The sequence below is a fragment of the Haliotis rubra genome, unplaced genomic scaffold, assembly GCF_003918875.1.
Source record: "Haliotis rubra isolate DU_JTF1 unplaced genomic scaffold, ASM391887v1 Scf771, whole genome shotgun sequence".
Taxonomy (NCBI): domain Eukaryota; kingdom Metazoa; phylum Mollusca; class Gastropoda; order Lepetellida; family Haliotidae; genus Haliotis; species Haliotis rubra.
Genome location: NW_025767492.1, coordinates 52253 through 65067, shown reverse-complemented (window position 1 = coordinate 65067; position 12815 = coordinate 52253). Strand labels below are relative to the sequence as shown.

The 12815-nt window shown below is 40.3% G+C and overlaps 2 protein-coding genes across 6 annotated transcripts in view; both read right to left on the bottom strand.

The window, feature by feature from the left end:
- The window catches only part of LOC124260704, a 30444-nt gene extending 29037 nt beyond the window's left edge, over positions 1-1407 (bottom strand). For 4 of the 5 annotated variants that reach the window (XM_046694982.1, XM_046694988.1, XM_046694986.1 and 1 more), the window contains exon 1: positions 1235-1407. The gene's annotated coding sequence lies outside the window, so the exon portion shown is untranslated. The remainder of the gene's footprint in view (positions 1-1234) is intronic. The other variant, XM_046694985.1, reaches the window with a different exon arrangement.
- Positions 1408-7546: 6139 nt separating this feature from the next.
- LOC124260712 lies at positions 7547-10083 on the bottom strand. The gene is made up of 3 exons (XM_046694997.1): positions 9844-10083; positions 8986-9060; positions 7547-8600 (listed from the first exon to the last, which is right to left on the bottom strand). The coding sequence occupies exons 1-3, from the start codon at positions 9886-9888 to the stop codon at positions 8295-8297; spliced, it is 426 nt and encodes a 141-aa protein (XP_046550953.1). The 5' UTR covers positions 9889-10083; the 3' UTR covers positions 7547-8294.
- Between the last annotated feature and the right edge of the window lie 2732 nt (positions 10084-12815).

The window sequence follows — 12815 nt, the reverse complement described above, 5'->3', positions numbered from 1 at the left end:
AGAGAGAGAGAGAGAGAGAGAGAGAGAGAGATATATATTACACATTTAGGTGATACTGTTTAACCATATGTTTAATGTTTAACCACAAGACTACCCTTCTGACCCCCTTTCTCCGAGGAGACCCATCCTTACTGTATCCCCCTAATGCCGAGCACCAGGAAAGGTAATAACAAGTACCATGTTTTAGCGTCTGTTGGAATGACACGGTCGGGGCTCGTACCTCTGAATTTCACCGACGTGCTGTCCATTGAAGCGGTCATAAAGGCATGTACGATTATGTTGCGTGGGCATTACATTAAAGCGACAAAGATCTTTATAGCGTGAATTTTTGTGAGACATATTTCTAGGGCCATAAACTACTATTTAAATGATTTAACAGTAGAGAAGCCATAACACTCACTCAACTCGTGGTAAGTGAAATTGAACTTGTAGCATTGACTGTTTAGATATGCTTGAAAGTTGGTCCAGCCGTAATTATTTACAAGCCGTCGTCATATAGCTGGAATATTACTGACTGCCACCAGGTTGGCTGGTTCGTTGTTTTACGCCGCACTCAGCAATACTCCAGCTATATGCCGGCGGTCTAATTAATCGAGTCTGGGCCAGACAATCCCGTGATCAACATCATGATCATCGATCTACACAACTGAGATACACTGACATGTGTCAACCGAGTCAGCGAGCCTGACAACCTGATCCCGTTAGTCGCCTCTTACGACAAACACGGGTTGCTGAAGATCAATTCTAACCCTGATCTCATTGGTCTATGACCAGGAAGTATAATGCAGCTTCTCACACGCTTGTCACAACATGTTTGGGAGATGATATTAAATACCTCGGATAGATAATGTTAAATACTCTGTGCTTTTAACAACTATTCCCAGCCAGAAGAAAGCTGGGAGGCGACTGGAGACCGTCTTGGTATGCCCTCGTTAAGGGCACTTCTCCGTTACACACTAATCTGAATGTACTCACCTGTACCAGGAAGAAATGCACACACGGGTATCTATTGATCTGGAATACCCAGGCTATTCATAGATACAACTTATACAAAGAAAAAACAGCAGGCACAACTTCTGCTGCAAAAGCAGTATTTTTGGTTTTGTTAACATAAATAACCCTATTTCATATTCAAGTGAGTTATCATTCTGCAACGTGTGTTGTTAAAAGGTCTCTGTGAGAACTGAATCTTTGCTACACCCAAGATACAGCCAACTGAAAAAATAATACTCACCTTTCAAGATTATTAACGTATAAAATCCGTTAATACATTCACTGTATTACCTCACGAGTCGAATTGCTCCTCACTGTATACTTTGAACACAGTAACAAACTCCTCGTAACGAACATTGACTGTCCTCCTGAAATGTGTCCTTCCTTTACGCGTCGTCCACTTGTGATATGAGACCGGGCTCAGCTAACTAGATATACAACCGAATGTGATCATGTGACCTGTTGATCGAATCACAGTCAAGCACAGTGACCTGGTTTGTGGCGAAGGTGTGTTACATAGGAATCCGAGCATTATTAACTTCACAAACTATCTATGAGTCACAAGGGAGTTGGTGCTCTTGTGTTTGTTATTCAATTCCACACTCGGTAGTACTCCAGCTATATGACGTTCTTTGTATAGTTGAATCTGAAAACCAACAACCAGTGATTGACATTATGAGCATCCATCTACACCATGGGGATCGGACCCGTGAAGGTCCGGGTTAGAATATTGATCTTCAGTAACCCATGCTTGTCGTAACAGGTGACCAACGGGATCGGGAGGTCAGACTGGCTGACTAGGTTGACACATGTCATCGGTTCGCAATTGCGCAGAACGATGCTCATGCTGTTGATCACTGGATCATCAGCACCGTGGGGATCAGGGACATCTGTCAAGCAAGTCAGCAAGTCTGAAGACAAAATATGATGTCTCCAATTTTCATAACTTATATTCCCGGTTGGACTCCGACAAAAACCTCCCCACATCCCCCAGAAACCTCTGTCAAGTGCAGAGTCACTTGTATGTTTTCCACTACATCATCAGCATGTGTTTATGAATCACGATCAAATAGCGATGGTACCATGTGTTCGTAAAGAGGTGATATATCAGTATATCATTTAGGTGTAAATAGGATGATAAACATAAAACTAGAGAATAATCATCTGATTAGCTGTCAAACAGGTTCCATTAGGCGTACCAGGCTAAATTGTGTTGAAAACGTATATATTAAGGTGTAGAACGGGCTATCGAATTAGATCATAGAGACTGATAATCATTAACTATGTATCGATCGATAATCGATAATATCGGAACTTTGAGCAAAAATGCCAGAAATGACTATTTCACTTCGCTAGTGAGTGATGACATGTTTTGGCATGGATCATTAACAAAACATCACTCTCAACATAATTTAGAAGCAGACCATGATTTAAGTCCTAAATTTGTTAAAAGTTAAGAAATTCGACCATGTTTCCGATTATCGATCATCATTGCCAGCCCTATTAATCTCTGAGGATCATTCATAACTGTCATTGACGTGAATCTATATTGTAACAATAAATAATTATATACACCTGCAAAAAAGTATCGCAACACCAGAATCAATTGCCGAAATATAAAATATTGTTACACAGACTGATGCACGGTTTACAGATATGATATGCTCACCCTACATGATCACAATGGATATTTGCGCTACACCTGCTGCAGCTGCAACCCGTTGAATACGTAGACTCTTCTTATTCTGAAAAGCACGTTTGGGCCATTCATCATTGCAACGTGTTATCATCACACCAAAGCACTGGAGTAGACAATAACTGATGAAATGGGTCCCCCTCAGTTGTTAAATGCTAAAAGATGTCAGATAATTGGCATGAGAAATGCTGGAATGTCTTTGAGACAAATTGTTATCCAAGTTGGTCATCATCCTTCCACAACCAGTAGGTTGGTACGAAAACACCAGCAAACAGCAGATGTAAGGGACAGGCATCGCTCAGGTAGACCCCGGTGCACATCTGCAAGAGAAGACGTAGTTCTGATGAGACATGTACGCCGTAATCCATTTGCTACAAGTACGGTGTTGAAAAGGGACTGGTTGCCCAAACAGGCAATTTTCCCACAGGACGGTCAGAAACCGGTTGAAAGCTGTGAGATATCGTGCTAGACGACCAATAACACGACCCCTGTTAACAGATGGACGCAAAGCCGCACTTTAGCTTGGTGTAGAGCACGTCGTGGCTGGAACCTGGCATCCTGGAGAAAGGTTCACTGGTCTGATGAAAGTCGTTTTCTTCTGTACATGGTGGATCGCAGAGCACGTGTATGGCGTCGTAGAAACACGGCATATGCACAGAGGAACATTCCGGAGCAGGTTCCATATGTTGGCGGGTCGATTATGGTGTGAGGTTGTCTGTCTTACGACTGTAAGCTTCAGCTTGTCTCTGTGAGGGGTAATCTTACTTGCCAAAGATACCAGAGGGAGATCTTGGAGAGGGTTGTTGTGTCACACTTTGACAATCACTCTATTCTCACAAGGCCAGTGTACATGGATGACAACGCAAGGCCCCATAGAAGTCGGGCAGTGACGGATTACTTACGCCAGGAAGCAATCACAACGTTACCATGGCCAGCACGAAGTCGAGATCTCAATCCAATTGAGCCAGTTTGGGGCATTTTAGGACGCCGTGAGCGTGAGAGGGTTCCACCAGTTCAGAATCTTGCAGACTTGGAACTTGCTCTCCACCAGGAGTGGAATAGCCTACCTCGAAGACAGATACAGCGTCTGGTGGACTCTGTGAGAGAGCGTCTTCAATCGGTTGTCCTGGCGGGAGGTGGTTACACACGATACTGGCATTATCACATGTTTTGGTAAAATTCTTTCGTGCCCTAGGGTGAGATATGCATTACACGTGTGTGAACCCATGTACTGTCTTGCTAACCCCATACTTTCCCAGTGTACGTTTTACCCAATTTACCCAGTATTTGTAACAGCAATTAAATCATTGAAGTGAATATCAACTGGACATTAATGTCGTCATTTTTTATTCAAATACACACTCTTTTAACAATGCATTACCATTTGCATCAATTGGCGGCATCTATGCAGCGAAATGTCATTGAAAAAGGAAGGTGTTGCAATACTTTTTTCCAGGTGTATACTTTGCGAGGTGTATACAGAATATGGTTAAAGTTCGGATCCGTGCAAGTTAACTCTCGTTAACAGAAGACAGCATATCAGTGTGTCTAAGTTTTCGGATCGTGACACAGTTTCATCGTACTGCTGGTAATTTAAACTATAAGGTGCATGTGAATGGATGGATTTCATAGAGACAGACATTAGTTTTGTTGTTGACACAATGGTCAAAGAAGCATAACTGAAGCAGCACATGTCGGATCCATTGAAAAGTTTTGAACTTCCGTGTGTCGCAATGATATGGATCTATTAATACAGTATCTCGAATCTAGCTCGTCACTAGCAGTCAGTATCTCAACGTGCAGGCGCTGAAAGGTGACCAGTAGGTAACCATCGTACAAGGTGTTTCATCTCTAGGACAGGACGATTCTCTGACATGCAAACGATGGGGGCTATTTGCTGTTGTTTCAGAAGAAATTACAAAATAGGATAATTGGCTTTATTAATTAATCTAAACACTTAACGAATATATATTTGGCGTGGCTATTCATGAAAGTACACTTTAAACACACCAAACACAACTGAAGATTTGGCCACGGTATCCAGACAAGAAGTAAAGCGGAAAGAAATCATTATATGAGATATTGACAATGACAGTGTCACTTTATATGGTTTTGTCCACTTCTATTTAGTAATGGTAGTGTTTGCCGAGCAGTCCCTAAACCCTGAGGACCTAGGACCCAGGACATAAAAAAACAATTAAACGTAAATTGATTGAGAGATTCACATTAACAGCGTCACTGTATATGGTTTTGTCCACTACTATTTAATAATGGTAGTACTTGCCGAGCAGGTATAAAAATTTCTCATGTAGTAATGCTGAATTACATGCAACATTGGGTTGATCATACCTCTATCAGAACTTTTCTGTATATTCTAGCCTGTCCCTTCAAATACAGACTGGCGGAATCAGCTGTCGGAGGAAGAGAAAAACACCTGACAGAGAAGACATTGCTGCTTGTGTCGGAGAACCAAGGGGAAGGTTGGGAGGCGGTGGGCGTCCGTCTAGGGCTGACTTATGTGCGTGTAAAGAGGTGCAAGATGACTCACTCTACCTGTGTGACGCAGATCTTTGCCATGTTGAACACGTGGAGGAGGAAGGAAGGTCAGGAGGCTACAGCGGGGAATATGATGATGATCCTACAGCAGAGTCTACAGGTGTGCAATATAGACATGTGGGGTGTCGTCGCCGTGTTGAAGGAGCACTGATGATCTAACTCACACCTCAACTCAACGTATCAGTGACAACAACGATGTCCGATGGAAGTCACTATTTTGACTTATACCATACGTTCCGAAATATTTTCAGGTTACCAATTTGACTACGCTTTGCATATATTTATATCGGGTGGGACAGGAAACACCTGGTATCATCAATTATTTTCATACTTTAAGAAAGTCATAGTTCGTTTCTACCTCCATGTATAGTAATACAACACACTTTTGCCCTGAACTATTATAGTTAAAGCACGAGGACGCTTGCGTCCGAGTGCTTTAACGTCATAATAGTTCAGGGAGAAAGTGTGTTTTATTACACTATACATGGTGGTAGAGTGAACTGTATTTCTTTTCTAAGATGGCAAATTTAACTCTTTCTAAGGATAATTACGATTAATTTAAGGCAGAAAACAAACGACGGTGTCGGTGACCTAAATTAAGAATCCTCGCACAGGGCTAACGGGCGCGCTGTTCTATTGATGTGTCTGCCCCCCTACGTTAAGACGAACGTTACCAGAAAAACAAATGATAAACAGTTTCATGACGGTTTACGTTCGGATTAAATATCTTCTATAAAGGATTTTAATTACATCTGTGATTAACGTAAACCATGTGAACGTCGCATTTCTACTACCAACGTATGTTTAGATCAGTACATCCAGACGAAGCTGAGTAGTCTAGCGACATTCCACGATTGCATTGTGGAATGTAAACATTGCGAACGTTACCGTGTCGCTGAAAACTTACGAGTCGAATTGAGACATTTAAAACGTCAGAAAACATAAACGTGATGTTTCCACCAGTGATGTTAGGTGAGTGAAGCAACTGCAAACCAAAAACGGGATGCAACGCAGTAGTTTACTGTATGAGGTTGTACGAGGCGATGACAACTGACATGCATCGTGACGTCGCTTACATTGTGACGTAATGTAAAATGGTTCGATTACGAGGGGGCACACTAGAATAGCGCAGTGACGGGATAACGTCATTCAATTGTTACGTCATCAAAAAACTATACCTTTATTGTCTGATAATGTATTTTTTGTTCGATTGTTCTAAGCGCTAAGCATCTTAGAATAATGCATAAACCCATGCTCTGTCATCGTATCGCATGGTGATAATCACTTGATTGTCTGGTCCAGACTCGATTGTTTACAAACAAGATCGTACAGCTAGAATTCTGCTGAAGCTTACACATACTCATGATTCAGTCACAATTGTATCATCGACTCTGCTTTTTAGCTGAGATTTCTTATTAATGTGGAAAAGGTTTTGTCGCTTCTGTTTATGAAAATCAGTAGTTCATTATTTTTTCTAAAGAATTATATTGTTTTTTATTGTTATGATCACAATTAATGTCTGTGTAATATTTTCCATAAGATTCGGATTCAGAACTGCTTTGGTAATGTTTGCTTGTAACTATTGCTGTTTCAGATACTCTGTATATAAAAATAATATACAGCACATGCTGTCTTGTGAAATTCAGTGGATCATTATTTAGAAATGAAAATAATGTCTGGGCATCCTTTGTTATCTTTTTGATGATGGCCCCGACATGTTATAGAAACCCAACTGTTAGTGAACTTGGGTTGATATGCTTTTTGATAATTTTCTACAACATTTCACTAATGTGCGTTGCATAAATGACAAACATGTTTCTGATAATATACGGCGACTGCTGATGTTTTGCAATAACCAAACAGTGTTAGTTTCAATCGGATCCCAGAACCAAAGGAACTTCTGTTTCGGTATAAAATAATTTTGTTCGACAATATAGCATATGTCAGGTTAAATGCATTTGACTAAATTACATATTTTTTGTAGATGTCATAATTAACATTAGATTACAAATTGTGAATTATGCTGATCAGAACATTTACTTTTCATCTATGATATTGAAATAGATCGAATAATGTATGCATTCTTAATGACGTACATGCATCCATGAAGTATATTTTGAGTGGCATAATGTACTTCCCGTCATCACGCTGTCATATTAAAGTAGTGTTTTAAACTGTGCGAAATCTCTACGTATCTCTTCGTTGGTGTTAGATGCTATGTGTACGCATGAGTGCACATACATTACACCGACTTTTCGAATGAGACACAAATATCGGATCCAAACTAACGCTTCTTTATTTGTTGTTTACGCTCAGCGATGTGCAAACTTAATGACAGCGGTCTGTGAGTAATCGAGTCATCTACGCATTTGGTACACAAAGACATGTATCAACCAAGTCAGCGAGCCTGGCCACACAATCCCGTTAGTCGCCTCTAACGACAAGGATTGGTTGCTGAAGTCCCGGATCTAAATCACTCATATCAACGCACACAACCATTGACGTTGACATTGACGAGATAAACAAAAACAAACAACAGCATACTTTATACTCAAAATACTCAATATCTGTTTCTGAAATGACATGATATTTCCGGAAATGCCTGTAAACTGACAAATTTTGAACTCTTGTCACATTAGCGTCTTACAATTCAGAGACGTCTTTAATTCGAGTGAAGGTTTCCGTAAATATATCAAATCATAGTAACAAATGTTCACCAGCAATGGTCACTAAACTGATCAAATATCAATGTGCCCTGAACCCAAATTAGTTCCAACGTTAAATGAATTAGTTGTTGGAAATGATACCAACCCAAGTGAAAATCTGTATATATACACACAAATAGCAGCAACAGGTATTTTGCAACAGGTTAGTAACTTCATAACTTAGACATAACTTAACACAGGAGATGATCAGTAATAGTAATCTCTAACGTAATTAAGTTCCATTGTACATGTTCTTCATACATCCAGATGCGACACAGTCAATGGTCTTGAACAAATGTGATCCTCATCTTTGCAGCGCCTACCGGTGATATATGTTGTGAATATTAGGCAGTGTGTTGAAAACACCTGACAACAGCAAACATGTCCACTGTACAGGTATACACACTCTCCTGGAGGACATTCACCAGCACGTCCGCTGTAGCCTTCCCACCCTCCTTCATCCTCCACTTGTCCAGCATACAGCGAGGCAGTTTACACCTCTGTACACAAGCATAGGACAGTCCCAGTCGGAGTCCGACCGTCTCCCAACCTTCACCCAGGCACTCCGACACCAGCAACACAACTCTCTCTGTCACAGGAGCCATCCGTTGTTCTTCTGTCAGATGACTGGCCCAGTCCTCTCTTGAACACTGAAACAATGATATGTTCATTTTGAGAAAGGAAAATGTGCTTTGAAGTAAAAGTAAGGGCAATGAAATGTTCAGCACATATTAAGTTCGTATGATGCAGTTTTGAAACAAATGCGAATAACTATACGAAACTGTGTAATTGTGACAACTGATTGTATGAACATATCACGTTTAAGTCATTCATAACACTCAGGGCTGTTATTTTCCTTTTGCTGATTGTTGGAGTTGTTATGTTGTCTTATAATTCCTATTAAAGATGAAGGTTTTTGTCCCATGTATGTCCACCACATTGAAACATAAGTACATGTTAAACATATAACAATCAGTAGAAATGTAATTGTACATGGGTAGGAACATTCTGTGCTGTATTCTACACTCAACTTACACGACGATCCGGCATTACATCTGTTATGTCCTTCCTTGTAATCTCCTCATCCAACTCATCAGTCGCCTTCAAAACCTGTGATGCAAGGGAGGTAATTATGTCTATGTCTCTTGGTAAAGATTTGCTGATCATAATACAATAAGATCATAAAATGATGCGAGATGTGCACAATATGACCTGCATTGACAATGCTCGATACGCAGATAAGGGGAAAAAAGATTGATCAAGCATACACGTGTTATGATGGTGTTACAATAGGTGATGCTGGTATTTGTTTTCACTGAACCCGGATTTAAATATGTGTCCCTGTGACGTGTACTTCGTGAAGATATTCGGATCCTCGGTATGTCAGTAAAAACTCTGTATGTAAAACATGGGATATTATCCTACATTCTGATGTATACATAAAGCTTTAATGTCATTGTAGTTAAGTATAACAATCAGTTAATAGTTCAGAATGGACAGAGACACAAGATGAACAGACACAGAGACAGTGGGGCGTTTAGACACATTTAGATTTTCGGGGAGAGACACATTTGCGTTTAAACAAATTATGGTATTTGTTTTTTGTAGAACGGGGATTAAAATATGTGTCCCCGTGACGTGATTGTGTGAAGATATTCGGATCCGAGGTAAAACAGGGAATACTCTGTATGTACAAAATATGATAGAATCCTCAATTCTGATGTTTACATAAAGCTTACTATGTTATTGTAGTTACGTGTAACGATCAATTAATAGTTCAAGGTGGATAGTAAGACAAAATGAACAGAGACATTGGGACGTTTTCTTACATTTACGTACATACAAATTACACTTCACGCAATCATTGACTGTATAAGTATGTCAACAACGTACCTGGTGACATGCTTGGCTACAGCATATTAGCCACTGAAAAGCCATCCTACATAGCCGACCAAATGAACAACAGTTGTTCCGTTCCTTCTACCTCCCTGTGTAAGTAAGACCACTGAGTCAACTGAGAGAGCGACGTAGCTGTCCAGTGTTGGTGTCTCAGTGGACATGCGCCGACTGGGGTCTGTGAAATGCATATGAATAACTCGACAGCTCTCATTGGTTGAATCATTCTTCGGATCCACCAGTTGACGTGCATACATGAAAACCTCTTTGAAGAGGACTTTTATTAAGTCGAGTGTTTTTAAAATATGGATAGGTGTTTTGAAAATATGGATACAAATTTGATGGACATTTATAAAAACTGCCGCATCAATGAAAGGTTTTTCAGGTACTTATTGTGCTGGACAGATTGGCGGTTATATACACTCAGGTCAATAAGTACATGTAAATTCAAGCCCCATATTTGTCGGATTTCCCAACTGATTGATGGTGCTTAGACGGGTCTTTAAATTGCATATACATAAACCCAGGGCTAAAATATTCTTCGGATCCGCCAGCTAATCACAGCCAATCTGTAAATATCTGCTGTGATAACACGGATGGTTCATGACAGTGATATGAACTAGGATCAGCAGGATGTTATCTCATCCCAGCACCATATTTTGGAAGTGAAGTACATGAACTTGCTATTACAGCTGATTTGGTTTCGCGAAGTGAGTGGATCTCTTCCATCTACTATATTATTTGGTCAGCATGTAATGTCATGATGACTTGTGTCAGTGACCATTTCAGTTAATTCCAATTCTGATGGGGTTCTTGAACTTCCCCATAACGTCACGTGACACCCATACCCCAATCACACACTTTTATGAAACAAGTAAAACAAACAAACAAAAAAAAAAACAAAACATACCAAACCAGAACCAAACACCACACACACGCACGCACGGACACACACACAAAATTACCCTACAAAGCAAAATAGAAATACCCCAACACTTACAATTGATAACATTTAAACTGGATGTTTCTTCAGACAGGACTAAAGCTTTTAAATGTGACTTCCAAGCTGAAACTGTGTAATGCACATTCATTAACAGAAAATATGTAAAACCTATATGAATCATATCTATCCATGACAATAGTCACAGTTGCTATTGGAGACAGCTATAAGCTGGAGGGTTCTATGTCCCTTGTGATAATGTTATCTCCTGTCAACTTATTTGTCGGATCGTGCTTATAACTGACTCGACTGCTTTGAGTCTATATATTGTAGTATATGTTTAGTGGTTTTTAATGCACTATTAGATGTTCAGTTGATGTCTGTGTGTCATACCATATGACAATACATATGAAGTATAATTTCCTATACCCGTGAAAATCCAGCTAGAATTGGTCTTTTGTAACCCATGCTTGTCGTAAGAGGAGACTAACGGGATCGGGTGGTTTGGCTCGCTGACTTGGTTGACACGTATCCAAATCCGTACATCGATGTTCATACAGTTGATCACGGGATTGTCTGGTCCAGACTCGATTATTTACAGACCACCACCTGAGCGGGAATATTGCTGAGTGCGGCGTAAAGCTAATCTCACTCACTCACTCACAATAATTCCCTATAAACTATATTGTCCCTCATGTCGCTATACATGTCTGCCTTCGTGGTGTAGTGGACAGGGCGTCTTCCCGGAGAGTCGATGGTTCGTGGTTCGATCCTCATCTGCCAAACATAGAAATACACTGAAAGACGGCTCTTGTTGTTACTCTGCTGGCGCCCGGTATTTAGTTAATAAGCACCGGCTGGTATACTGTGTGTGACTGGTGTGACCATGTTACATTGTGGCATGGCGTCTAAGTGGGCCAGTACTGCAAAACTGGAATCACTCCGAACTAGTAAGATGAACGCGAGGACAGCATTGATCGTTATCCGCTGAGGACATTTCAGCCACTACTTTGCTTGTTCCAGTCAACATCTTCTGAGGTATAGTTAATTTGCAGCTCATGGACTCGGATTCGCAAAGTTCGGATCATATAACGAGTCCTGTGTCATGTGTTCTGTTGTAGTTTCGGATTGTGTAAATCTTTCAGCTGCATGACTTGTTTGTCAAGACAGCTAACTGTCCATGAAAATGATTCTTTCACCCTAAACGAATCTAGTTTATAGTTTACAAACAATAAATGTTCACAATACAAACAATGGGTCCGATTTTAGCAGCAATCTGAGAGTTGTGATTAAATCCGAAAAATATCATTTTACCTTCCTCAAGCATTTAGAATCTCGGGATCATCTCCATAGCCTCGAGACCACTCCTTTGCAAATAATGCAACAATGATGCATTGTCTAGAGGTGAGATGAGTTCGAGTTACGGGGCCTCTCCATATGCGTGTATATGTAATGGAAGCACTAATGTTTGTGAGAGTAATTTTCGGATCAGGTTCACATGTGTTGTTATCATCGATCATTCGTGAAGGTCACATGTGTAATTTCTCGGATCCTTAAAACCAGAGCCCGACAACTCATAAAAGCTATCGATAGGATAGCAACAACGACATGTTTGTATAAACACCTTAAATATTTTTTTAATAAATACCCTTCCGCATATTTTCAAGAACAAAATACTCATTGTACATGATGTTTTATTCATATTCTATAACATAAAGTATAATTATATATGTAAGCAATATATCAATTTAACACTTATATACAGGCTACGTATACATTTATATGAAGACGTTTTGCAGCTATGACCTCAACTAGGGACACTATATGAAGGCAATTCCTGTTGTTCCCAGTGGTGACCTGACAGATTTATCAATGACCAGCGTAAAACCTGTCACTGACATATTGTCAGAATGTTCGGATCGTCATTGCGGCGACACTCGTGTAACTGTTATACACAGCGAGAGCTCAGCAGTTATCTCAGCAGGCGTATCTTCAGTGTTAGCAGGCGTATCTCCAGTGTTAGCAGGCG